This window comes from Chelonoidis abingdonii, chromosome 11 (assembly GCF_003597395.2).
Source record: "Chelonoidis abingdonii isolate Lonesome George chromosome 11, CheloAbing_2.0, whole genome shotgun sequence".
Taxonomy (NCBI): domain Eukaryota; kingdom Metazoa; phylum Chordata; order Testudines; family Testudinidae; genus Chelonoidis; species Chelonoidis abingdonii.
The window spans coordinates 15,507,297-15,519,515 of NC_133779.1; the positions used below are offsets into that span (position 1 = coordinate 15,507,297).

Genomic DNA, 12,219 nt, shown 5'->3' on the forward strand with positions numbered 1-12,219 from the left:
GCCCTCGGTGCTGCCATCCCACGGCTGGTGACCTTTGAACCCTGCACCCACAGCCAGCGACCTTTGAACCCTGCACAGTGGCAAGACGCCCTCAGTGCCACCATCCCATGGCTGGTGACCTTTGAACCTTGCACAGCAGCCAAGACAACTTTGCTAATCCTGCCCCCGGGACTGGCAACCTTTGAACTCTCCGGTGGTCGATCATCCCCCCGTCCTCCTCCCAAGATCCTGCAGCCCCACCTGCTTCTCTGCTGGGGCAGAGGGTTTAAATGGTGCCCTGGAGGAATCTGAAGAGTCTCCCAAGACCTGACTCCTGGGAACGGACACAACAGAGAAACAGGCTCGTGCTGGCCAGAGATATGGCCGCTGGGCGGCGGTGGGTGGTTGGGGGACGGGGCCTTTCCCCTCTAAGGGGCACCAGCTCCTTTCTGGCCCCAGAGCGGCGGGACTGGGCAGCTCAGTGGGGCAGGGAATGGGACACAGGGCCTTTCCAGGGAGTGCTGGCTCTCATCTGGCCTCAGGGTTGGAGACTGGCTGGCTCGGGGGGGCAGAGAATAGGACATGGGGCCTGCCTCTTCAGAGGGTGCTGGTTCCCCTCTCTCCCAAACTAAGTGCTAAAATATCAGAGGGGTAGCCGTGTTAGTCTGGATCTGTAAAAGCAGCAAAGAGTCCTGTGGCACCATATAGCCTAACAGACATAATGGAGCATGAGCTTTCGTGGGTGAATACCCACTTCATCGGATGACTGCTAAAAGTCATTCTCATTAGACCTCTGCTTGCTGGGCCCATGTGCGAACTGAGTGGCTGGGTCTCAGCCTGGTTCCTGGGCGAGGGATCCCTGAATAAACAGCCCCCATGCACGACCCCAGAGAGGCTGCATCTCACCACCAAACAAGGGGTTACTGTATAAACAGCCGCTGTGTCCCACCCCAGAGAGGCCGCATCTCAGCACAGGTGAGGTGGTTCCCATACAAACAGCCCCTGTGCCTGCATCTCAGTGCCCAGTAAGGGATCTATGTATAAACGGGCCCTGTGACCCGAAGTTTGTCTGAGGACTGAGCTGGCCACAGAGCTGGAGCTGCCCACTGCAGGGCTATGGTGGCTGTGTTGTGTTGGGCTGATGCCTCCCTCTCTTGCAGGATGCTGGGTGTGGCTTGGGCTGCCCTGGGGACAGGGGTGCCGGGGCCACCCTGCCGCGGCACGGCCTCCCTCACCTCCCGGATGGCAGAGTACAGGAGGATGTGGAAACCTGTGGAGCCTCAGGGGTGGGCTGAGCAGTACAGGGAGCGGTTCATCCCCTTCTCCAAGGGGCAGCTGGTCAGCGCCCTTCTCAAGGTACGGGGCGCTCCCCGGGGGAGCACAAAGTGAAGCACCGCCAGGAGGGGGCAGCACGCAGGGGGGAGACTGCTGGGAAACACCTGGCTGCAGCAGGGTGGGTGACTTGGTACAGGGCAATCCTCTCTGAGTCAGAGCTGATCTCACCCCAGAGGAGTTGCTGTATAAAGAGCCCTACCCCAGAGGGGTTGCATCTCAGCACCGGGCCAGGGATCCATGTATAAACAGCCCTGCCCCAGAGGCAGTTGCAGCTCAGCATCAGGCCAGGGGTCCCTATATAAACAACCATACCGCTCCACCCCAGAGGTGCCCGCCTCTCAGTTAGGTGGTCGGGGCAGCACAGGAGACGGCTCTCACGCATGGTACAGGATATACCTCAGATCTGGGGATGTTGGTCCCTAGTGAATCCACACTTGGTGCTAACTGTCCCTCCAGGAGTTCCACTCTTCCAGCGACGCCGAATGTACCTCCTTCCTGGCCTTCGTGGCACGAGTGGACTCTTCTCTCCTGCATCGTTACCATTCCCTCCTGGGGCACTTGCAGGTACAGAGTCCCGTTTGGAAATAGCTAAGCCGGGCTGGGGTTTAGTGGGAGCCGGTGAAAGAAAACACGGTGGGTAGGGGGCACTCTCCAGTGACAACGCTGGTCCCAGGGCAGTCCTAGGGGGTCTGTGCTGCAGAGAGTAGGGCAGGGGCTCGGTAGGGGGGCTTATTTGTGGATTTTCTCTATTAAAGGTCTCTTTGCTCCACCTAAGAGGCAGTCACATCTCAGCACTGGTTGAGGGATTGCTGTATAAGCAGACCCTGCTCCCCACCCCAGACCCAGCCACATCTGAGTGTTGGGTGATGGCTCGCTGTATAAGCAGACCCTTCTCTTCACCCCAGAGGCAGCCACATCGCTGCACTGGGTCAGGGATCACTGTATAGGGAGACCCCACTCCCAACCCCAGAGTTGGCTGCATCTCAGCACCAGGTGAGAGTCCCTGTATAAACAGCTGCAGTGCTCCACCCCAAGGTTGGCCGCATTTCAGCGTGAAGTGAACAGATCGCTTTTCAGGCATGGTGCTGTGAGATCCTCGGGGCCGGGTGTCCCACACACAAGTACCTTCCTGCTGCCCCTCCACAGGCTCTCTATGACCCCATTAACCCCGACCGAGACACCCTGCCAGAGATGTCTCTGAGCGACACCGAGCGCCTGGCTAAGGAGCGGCAGGTCCTGGCTGAGCTGGAACCAGTGCTGGATCAGGCCAACTTCAACAGCCTGTCAGAGGATGCCTTGGCCTACGCCCTCATTGTGCATCACCCTCAGGATGACGTCCAGGTGCGGCCACCTCTGGGGAGGGGAGCACCTATCAGGCACTGCCCCAATATAACACATGGGAAAAGCGAATTCCTTTCTGCCCCTGATCCCATGCCCTGCTACTGAGCCAGCAGGCCTCTTGCCCGCTGCAACAGCCCTTCCCTAGGTTGCCACTTCAGGATAGACCCTCCTGCCTGCCTATAATCCCGTCAGGTATACAGGATTTCCTTTCTCTCCCTGGGGTGTGCAATGAAGAAACCCTATTCCCCACCCCAGAGGCAGCTGCATCTCAACAACGGGCCAGGGGTCCTTGTATAAACAGCCCCTGTGCCCCACCCAAAAGAGGCTGCGTCTCAACGCTGGGCAAGGGATTGCTGGATGAACAGCCCCCATGCACCACCCAGAGGGGCCTCGTCTCCGTGCCCAACAAGGGGTCCCCGTATAACCAGCTCTTGTGGCCCTCCCCAGAAGCGGCCGCATTCGAGGGCCAGTTGTGTTGGGAGGACCCAGGCTTAGCAACCCATCCCGTTGTGCGTTGTGGCTGTAGGTTCCCCTTTGTTCCCCAGGTTTCGGTGAACCTGGATCAGTACGAATACATCCGATTCTGGGCCCTTGGCCAGCGTGTTGGAGTCCTCCCGATTAAATCCACGGTGGGGCCTCGGAAGGGGCTGTTTGGCACGGCCCGGACCCCTGCGGAAAGGCAAGGACCCCCCTCTTCTTACCCCTCCAACCAGGATGTCTGGGAGTAGAATGGCTTGGGGGCACTGTGCTGCGGGAATGGGGTAGGGGACTCAATAGGGGGTGCTCTCCCCTGGCAGTCAGCATTCGCCCCAAAGCCCCAGGGTGGTGCTATGGGGTGCTGTTCTGCTTGGGCCTCAGTAAGGGGTGCCCTCCCCATAAAGTCAAGGTTGACCCCAGTGCCCTAGGAGTGGAGTGGGGGGCTCAGTAGGGGTCACTCTCCTCCAGCAATCAGTGCTGATGACCTCCCTTCGCTGCCCTTGTCGGTCGTGGCCCGAGCCATGATTGGGGGGGCTGCACCCGCGGTGCCTGGCCCTAGATCCCACCCTGCTGATGGTGCTGCTCACCCCAGGCGTTATTTCAAGCGGGTGCTGGTGGCGGCCCGGCCCAGGAACGCCCACCTGGTGCTGAAGTGCTTCAAGGACATCCCCTTGGAGGCGCTGGAGCAGCTGCTGCCGGCCGTGAGGATCCGCACGTCCATCTTCTACAAGACGCTGCTGAACGTCACGCTGGTGGTGAGCGGGCTGGCCCTCTTCGTCAACGTCGGCATGGTCGTGCTGTCCGACCTCAAGATCGGCACCAGCTTCCTGCTGCTCTGCTTCGCTGCCTTCATGACCTTCCGTGCCTGGAAGGTAGGTGCTCTGGCGAGGTTGGGGCTGCACAGTCCCCTGGTAGGGAGATTGAGACCCCCGTCATGCCAGGTGCTGTGCAGACCCTTTCCCACCTGAGATCGGGGGTCCTGTCATGCCAGGTGCCGCACAAACCCCTCCCCTCCCACCCAAGATCAGAGGCCCCAGTTGCGCCACACAGACCCTGTTGTGCTGGGTCCTCCGTACTCTCATAGAAACAGATCCTGCACCAAAGAGCTCACAATTTAAATAGACAAGGGAGGGGGAAACTGAGGCACGGATTGATTAATTGAGTTGATGGTGTCCCACAGCAGGTCGGGGTAGAGCTGGGAAGAGCACCCAGGGCTCCAGTGCCCTACCCATGAGACCACACGGCCTGAAGGCTCCCGTCAGTGTCTGAAAGGAGCCACTGAGTTGCCAGACCTTGGTGCTGCAGCTACTCTCCTCCCAGAGCTAGGAGATAGAACTCAGGAGTCCGGGCTTCCCGCTGTAACCACTAGACACCACTTCCCTCTCCGAGCAGGGGACAGGACTCAGGCGTCCTGACCCCGTGCTCCCCGCGCAGGTGTTCGGGCAGCGGCGGAACATCCACTCCCTGGAGCTGGCGCACATGCTGTATTACCGCAGCACCTCCAACAACTCGGAGCTGCTGGGCGCGCTGGTGCTGCGGGCGCAGGAGGAGCATGCCAAGGAGCTGATCCTGGCACACAGCTTCCTGCGCCGGCAGCCAGCCTGGCCCCTGCACGGCCCCGCAGGTAGGGACCAGCAGGGGGTGCTCTCAGTGGGAGGCAGGGCGGAGAGACGGGGTCTTTCTGGCAGGGGGTGCTCTCACTCAGGGGGGCAGAGCTAAGCGAGAGTGTCTCCCCATCAGGTTGGGGGGACCCCAGGGCTGAGAGTGTGTGTGGGGGGTCTCCCCAGCAGGGGGCATTCTCATGGGGGGGGCAGGGCTGGCAGTAAGGGGGAGTTCCCCAGCAGGGGGCGCTCTCCCTAGGGGTGACTCAGGCCACATCTCTCCCCAGACCCTGAGACCGTGGCTGGCCTTCAGGAGCATGTCCAGTCGTGGCTGCGGCTCCACTCAGGCCTGGAAGTCTCCTTCTGCGCCGACCGCGCCTGCCAGCACCTGCTCAGCCTAGAGGGGGGGCACCGAGCCGATCCCGCCATGGCCCCTGGGTCCCACTGACGCCCCCTGGCTGTTTGCAGTGTGGGCACCCCCAAATCCTTCTCCTGGCTGTGATACAGCCGCTCCGGAGGGAAGGGCAGGGACAGCACTGGAGGGGGCCCTCTATCGAGCATGCAACACCTGTGGGGGAGAGGAGAACTGAGGCCCCCCCCATGGTCACATGCTCTGAGCATGTTCCTGGTGCATTCTGGGAGTCCCGCCAACTCCCATGCTTGGCATGGCCCTGCCATTACCCAACTACTGCCAGGGCTGGATTGCTGCGTCGTTAACCCCCTCTGGGCCGCCTGGTGCCTGAGGGGTTCTGCCGGCTGGATGCTGGGAAGTCGGCAGAGGAGCGCCGGCCCATCGACACCAATGGCTCAAAGTCCATTCAGCCGGGAGGGCTCTGGCCCCATTACAGACCCCTACACAGCAAGGGATTTGGACCCTGGATCCCCCTTCTTTTTGGCACCAAGAGTGCCCAAAGCTCTCCCAGCCCAACCCTCTCTGCGGTGTGCCCGGACCCCTGCGCTGGCTGTCCGTGGTACATAGATTCGCACCTGGGGCCTCTCTTGGAGCAAGCATCTGCACTGCTGTGAGAGGAGCGGGATGGGCCCACCCGAGCCAGCAGGGCTGCATGCAGAATTCAGGCCGTGATTTCAGACCTGTTGGCAGGGGCTGCTTCGCTCTGGCTCCTCCCATGCTTTCCTGTGCTGCTGACTTTCAGGGGGCCTGGCCTCAATTTGCGGTTTGCGTGTGAGAAAGAGACTTTCGGGCAGGAGTGGAAGAACGCTGGGCCTCCTCCCCCGAACTGAAAGCACTTTAGTCGCCAGGGGTGGGGTGGCACACAGCATACTTTCCATTGCCTCCGAGGGAGCCAGGGCTGGTTCACGCCAGCAGGGGAGCTGGCCATGTTGACTACTGACTAGTCAGGCTCTAAGCTAGCACTTTTTCCTACAGCCAGGGAGAGAACCCAGGAGTCCTGGCTCCCAGCTCTGCCCCCTCTAACCACTAGACCTCACTCCCCTCACAGAGCTGCAGAGAGAACCCAGGAGTCCTGGCTCCCAGCCCCCGTGCTCTAACCACTAGACACCACTCCCCTCCCAGAGGAAGGGAGAGAACCCAGGAGTCTGGATTGCCAGCTCCCCTGCTCTGAGCATTAGACCTCACTCCCTTCCCGGAGCACAGGCTCCCACCCCCAGTGAGCGACGGTAAAATGTCTTAACCTTAGGAGCTCAGCTTTCTTCCCTGGCCTGAAAGCCTCTCTGCGGGGAGGGGAGTTTCTACTGTATTTGCAGTGCAATAAAGACATTTCTTGTTTGATCCCTGCTCCCACACCAGCCCTGATTTTTGCAGGGCATGCCAGCCTGGGGGCAAGGCCGCCCCCTCCAGCGTGGAAATGATTTCCACCCCCATCAGGCACGGTAGACTTGGTGTGACCGTGGGCAGGCGTGTGGCTTGGCCCTACTCACAATCCTTTGCTCCTGGAGGGGGATGGTCACATGGGGGTGTGTGTGGCACTGCCACAAAGTGCTCAGCCTGGCTGTACTCACAATCCCTTGCTCCTGGAGGGAGACGGTCACATGGGGGGAGGGTGGCACTGCCACAGAGCGCTCATCTTGGCCGTGCTCACAATCTCTTGCTCCTGGAGCAAGATAGTCACATGGGGGTGTGTGTGGCACTGCCACAGATCGCTCGGCCTGGCCATACCCCCAATCCCTTGCTCCAGAAACAAGTGCTGTCAAAGCCACCAGGCAGCTCAATCAGGTCACTTTTATTGTCCAAATGTATAAATGATGGCACCCAGGCGCGGGGCTGCGGCCAGCACGAGGCTGGACGGAAGCCGTGCACTGAGATCCCGCCGAAGGAAGGCTCCCTATAGCCCCATGGGAGCCCATAAATCCCCGCCTTGGGGAAGAAGGGGTGTCCCTCTCCTGGGACCACTCCCCTGGTGCCTACCTCCTCCCTGCAGAGGGGAAGGTGCCGCACTGTGGAACTGCCACCTCTCAAGGAGGGGTAGACCACACATTTGTAAGCCATGTTCTGCCACCAGGACGGTGAGAGCAGATGCCATGATGGGAGCAGTGGGGGGCCCCTCAGCGCTGCCACCAACGCCCCAGTGCCCAGCTCCACCCATCCAGACGCCCGAGTGGGAGCAGAATGAAGCAGCAAGCCAGGGGTTGCAGCCGGTGATGGCTCGATCTGAGACCACAGCATGTGCCCATGGGGGGATCTGAGACCAGGGCATCTCTGCCAGGCATGGGCAAGGGCTGTGACCCCCAGATTTGTATGCGTGGCACCCAGATTGTAAGGCATGGTCGGGGGGGGGCATCCCCAACATATTCAGTGAGATGATTGGAAAGTGTCACCCCAGCCAGGGATCCCCTCCATGACCAGGGTTGTCCCCCACCCACAACAGGCTGCGGAGAGGGGAGCAGGGGATGGCCATGGGGCCTGGTCACGGGCAGGAGGGGAGCAGGTGCCCATGCAGAGGGGGACCTGACCCTGGGGGTGCTGGCACGGACAAGGCGGAGAGAGCTGGGTGTGGCCAGGACAGGCTCCAGGGACCCAGCAGCATGTGACGGCCAGGCTGCCATGGGGCAGGGATGGGCCATGGTCATGAGCAGCCCCCCTGCGATGGGGGCGGGGGTCACTCCCTCTTGCGGAGGTGGATGTACATGACGCCGCTGAGCAGTGCCAGGGGGAAGGCCAGCCAGGCCAGCACGAAGCAGTAGCCGAAGGAGCCGCCCGACTGCCGGTGCAGGTGAAATTTGTCCACATGGATGGCGTAGATCAAGGCGGCCGTGAACACCGAGATACCTGCACCAGGGACGGGGAGACAACAGAGAGAGGAGGGGTGAGAGGCAGCTTCAGGCCAGAGCAGCCAGGTGTCCGGGCTCCAAGCCCAGCCCCACTAACTGCTAGCCCCCACTCCGCTCCCAGAGCCAGGGAGAGAACCCAGGAGTCCTGTTTTCCAGTCCCCTCTAACCACTAGCCTTCACTCCCCTTCCAGAGCCAGGGATAGAACCCAGGAGTCCTGGCTCCCACCCCCACTGACACCACTAGCCCCCACTCCCTTGCCAGAGCCAGGGAGAAAAGTGGTGCTGGGAAGCGGCCCCTCTGGGGCGGGGCACGGGGGCTGGTTACTCACAGGCCAAGAGCTGGCAGATGCCGGTGGCGTAGAAAAGCCCCCCGCGCTCCATGGTGTAGAGCTGGTACATGAAGAGGATGAAGGCGAAGCTGGAGAAGAGCATAGCCAGGACCATGAGGGCTCGGACGGCTTGGAGCCACTCTGGGGACCAAGGAAAAGCCGCTGGTGAGACCACAGACCCCTCCCCCGGTGCTGGGACGCAGCCCCTCTGGGGTGGGGCGCGGGGGCTGGGTATATGGGGACACCTGGCCTGCTGCTGGGACGTGGCCCCTCTGGGGTGGGCTGCGGGGGCTGGGTATATGGGACCCCTCGGGGGTGGGGGATGGGGGCTGGGTATACAGGGACATCGCCTGGCACTGGGATGCGGCCCCTCTGAGGTGGGGCACAGGGGTTGGTTATCTGGGTACCCCTTGCCTGGCACAGAGATGTGGCCCCTCTGGGGTGTGGCGTGGCTGGCCCAGAGTATCTGGGACTGCCCCATCCCATCATCACCACCTGGCACTCCTCTACCATCCCCCTCATGCTTACCACCCCCTTCCCCGCATCCCAGAACTCCCCCCCCATTCCCGGCTCCGGGACCCCCACTCACGGCTCTCAGCAACAGAGGCGCACACCCAGCTCTGGGTGTTGTTCTCGTACAGACAGTCGTACCACAGATTGATGGTCTCATCATCCGGCAGCACCCACCATGACTGTTGGGGGGACAAGGGGGATTAGCACAGGGCCATGAGATGCCCTTCCCTCCCCCAGCCTGGGGCCTTGGGCCAGGGCACCTGGGTTCTATCCCCAGTTGTAGGAGGGGAATGGGGTCCACAGGTTACAGCAGGGGGCCTGGAAGCCAGGACTCCTGGGTTCTCTCCCTGGCTCTGGGAGGGGAGTGGGGGCTAGTGGTTAGAGTAGGGGGTGCTGGGTGCCAGGACTCCTGGGTCCTCTGCCTGGTGTTGGGGAGGGGTCTCACCTTGTCCAGAGTGGCGACGAAGAGCAGCACGAGGATGAGGACGTGCAGGCCCGTGATGGCAAAGAGGAGGAAGCTCATGGTGAGTGCTGGGGGGTGGGGGTCGGAGATAGGGGGTGTCAATGGGGAACATGGCCACGCCCAAACACCTCCTGAGGCCTGGGCCAGATCCTCACACCCCCTTCGTCAGGACACGCACCAGGCCTTCCCCCACCCCAAACCAGCCAGGAGCCAGCCCACACCCCTCTCCCCACAGACTCCTGGCTACCCCCCCAGTCCTTCCGCACCCCACTTCTCAGTCTCCCGCTAGTCCCCAGGCACTTCCCGGTTCCAATCCAAGGGGGAAGACTAACTCCGACGCGGGAAGTTCCCAGCCCCCCTCCCCCCCAGGCACCGTCCCGCCCCGAATCTCTGACTCCCTCCCCCCCCATGTACACACACAAACATCCCTCTGTCCCAGCCTCCCCTAATGGGTTCCAGATGCTCCAGGATCATGTGAGCACTGGGTGTGGAGCTGGATTTCCCCACAGCCACCCTAGAACATGCCCAGCCAGCATCCCATCCCCATCTGCACCACTGGACCCCACTCCCCTCCCAGAGCCAGGCACAGAACCCAGGAGTCCTGGCTCCCAACCTCCCCATTTATCAGATGGCAGGGTGGGATACCGGGATAGATGGGCCTGGAGGTCTGATCCAGTGGGCATGGAAGGGGCGGGAAACCGGGGTAGATAGGCCTGGGGGTCTGATTTGGGGGTAGGGAAGGGGTGGGAAACCGAGGTAGATGGGCCTGGAGGTCTGATCCAGTGGGCATGGAGGGGTGGGAAACTGGGGTAGATAGGCTTGGGGGTCTGAGTCAGGGGTAGGGAGGGGGAGGAATACCAGGTTAGATGGGCCCAGGGGTCTGATCTGATGGACATGGAGGGGGTATGATACTGGACTAGATGGACCTGGGGGTCTGATCTGGGGGACAGAGAGGGGGTACGATACCAGAGTGGATGGGCCCGGGGGTCTGATCTGGGGTGTAGAGAAGGGGTGGGATATCGGGGTAGATGGGCCTGGGGGTCTGATCTGGGGGACAGGGAAGGGGTGGGATACCAGGACCCATCAATTTAGCCCTGAATATTTCCTCCTACTCAAGAATTCCCAATTTGTTGCTGGCCTCTCAGCTGGAGTGTGTGGGACTCCCGCCCTCCCCCTGGCTCCATCGCCCTCTGGGGTTGGATTCAGGCAAGCTCCCCGCACCCCACGTTTCTGTGCCGGATGGCTCTTTATACGAGGACCCCTCACCTGGCGCTGAGATGCAGCCTCTCTGGGGTGGGACGTGGGGGCTGGTTATATGGGGACCCCTCACCTGGCACTGAAACGCAGCCACTCTGAGGGTGGGGTGTGGGGGTTGGGTATACAGGGACTCCTCATCTGGCACTGAGCAGCCCACCGCCCCCTGCTGAGCCCCCAGCCTCACTCCCTGCAGCTCAGTGCCCCCCGGCCCCCAGCCTCACTCCCCACAGCCCACCACCCTCTCCTGACCCCCAGCCTCACTTCCTGCAGCCCAGCACCCCCCTGACTCCCAGCCTCACTCCCCACAGCCCAGCACCCCCTCCTGGCCCCCAGCCTCGCTCCCCGCAGTCCAGCGCCCCTTGCTGAGCCCCCAGCCTCACTCCCCGCAGCCCAGTGCCTCCTGCTGAGCCCCCAGCCACACTGCCCGCAGCCCAGTGCCCCCTCCTGACCCTCAGCCTCACTTCCCGCAGCCCAGCACCCCCCTGGCCCCCAGCCTCACTCCCCACAGCCCAGTGCCCCCTCCTGACCCTCAGCCTCACTCCTCGCAGCCCAGCGCCCCCTGCTGAGCCCCCAGCCTCACTCCCCACAGCCCAGCACCCTCTCCTGACCCCTAACCTCACTCCCCGCAGCCCAGCACCCCCTCCTGACCCCCAGCCTCACTCCCCACAGCCCAGCACCCTCTCCTGACCCCCAGTCTCACTCCCCGCAGCCCAGTGCCCCCTGCTGAGCCCCCTGCCCTGCTCCCTGCAGCACGGCACCCCACACGGGCACTGTGGGCCGCCCTGAGTCACAGTAACACCTTCAAAAGCAGCCCCTGCCCTGCCCGGCGGCACTGGTAACGGGCCTGGCTCCCAGCCCGGGGCCATTCAGCCACAAGTTAGTATTTTCTGTTCTAAATCAAGACACCATTGAAGAGACACAAACAACTGACCATTGATTGCAGTGGTGCTGCCTGGGTGTGACTGGCCGCCTCACTGAATGGGCATGGGGTCTCTCCGCTCTAGGGGCGCCACCTCCCACCCGGCTCCAGGGCAGGGACTGGCTGGCTCAGGGGGGTGGGGAATGGGGCATGAGGCTTCTCCCCTCTAGGGGGTGCTGGCTCCCATCCGGCCCCAGGGCAGGGACTGGCTGGTTATGGGGAGCAAGGAATGGGGCACGGTGCCTGTCGCCTCTAAGGGGTGCCAGTTCCTATCTGCAGGGACTTGTGGCTCAGTGAGGTGGGGAATGGGGCGCGGGGCCTCTCTCCTCTAGGGGGCGCCGTCTCCCACCCGGCCCCAGGGCAGGGACTGGCTGGCTCAGGGGGGCTGGGAATGGGGCCCAGGTCCTTTCCCCTCTAGGGGGTGCCAGCCGGCCCCAGGACAGGGACTGGCTGGCTCAGGGGGTGGGAAATGGGGTATGGGGCTTCTCCCTTCTAGGGGGCACTGGCTCCCACCTGGCCCCCGGGCAGGGACTGGCTGGTTATGGGGAGCAGGGAATGGGACACAGGGCCTTTTCCCTCCAGAGGGCACTGGCTTCTACCCCATTGTAGGTGTCTGTTGGTCTCAGCCCAGCTCCTAGTGGGATGGGGGTCCACAGATACCAAGTGGAGCAGAGTCCAAGGGCTGGATGGATCTGAAGACAGAGCCCTTCTCTGGGGCTGTGAGTGCTCGGTGGGGGGGTGCACCTGGGGCGGGGG

The 12,219-nt window shown here is 62.4% G+C and overlaps 2 protein-coding genes across 2 annotated transcripts in view; one reads left to right on the top strand and one right to left on the bottom strand.

Annotated features, from left to right (window-relative positions):
* Window positions 1-246: 246 nt before the first annotated feature.
* TMEM143 (transmembrane protein 143) lies at window positions 247-6,483 on the top strand. The gene is made up of 8 exons (XM_032793011.2): window positions 247-376; window positions 1,140-1,335; window positions 1,771-1,878; window positions 2,461-2,655; window positions 3,201-3,334; window positions 3,725-4,004; window positions 4,567-4,756; window positions 5,021-6,483. The coding sequence occupies exons 1-8, from the start codon at window positions 270-272 to the stop codon at window positions 5,179-5,181; spliced, it is 1,371 nt and encodes a 456-aa protein (XP_032648902.1). The 5' UTR covers window positions 247-269; the 3' UTR covers window positions 5,182-6,483.
* Window positions 6,484-6,914: 431 nt separating this feature from the next.
* Window positions 6,915-12,219, bottom strand: part of EMP3 (epithelial membrane protein 3 (MAM blood group)) — a 6,362-nt gene continuing 1,057 nt past the window's right edge. The window contains exons 2-5 of the mRNA XM_032793035.2: window positions 9,270-9,355; window positions 8,901-9,003; window positions 8,312-8,452; window positions 6,915-7,980 (exon numbers count right to left, since the gene is read on the bottom strand). Of these exons, the coding sequence (XP_032648926.1) occupies window positions 7,811-7,980; window positions 8,312-8,452; window positions 8,901-9,003; window positions 9,270-9,347 (492 nt within the window). The 5' untranslated portion in view covers window positions 9,348-9,355 and the 3' untranslated portion in view covers window positions 6,915-7,810. The remainder of the gene's footprint in view (window positions 7,981-8,311; window positions 8,453-8,900; window positions 9,004-9,269; window positions 9,356-12,219) is intronic.

Excerpts from the sequence above, each read along its gene's own strand:
- TMEM143 (XM_032793011.2), top strand. The coding sequence starts at position 270 with ATGGTGCCCTGGAGGAATCTGAAGAGTCTCCCAAGACCTGACTCCTGG. Across the intron at positions 377-1,139 it reads GATATGGCCGCTGGGCGGCG|GATGCTGGGTGTGGCTTGGG; the intron begins GTGGGTGGTTGG and ends CCTCTCTTGCAG. Across the intron at positions 4,005-4,566 it reads TGACCTTCCGTGCCTGGAAG|GTGTTCGGGCAGCGGCGGAA; the intron begins GTAGGTGCTCTG and ends CTCCCCGCGCAG.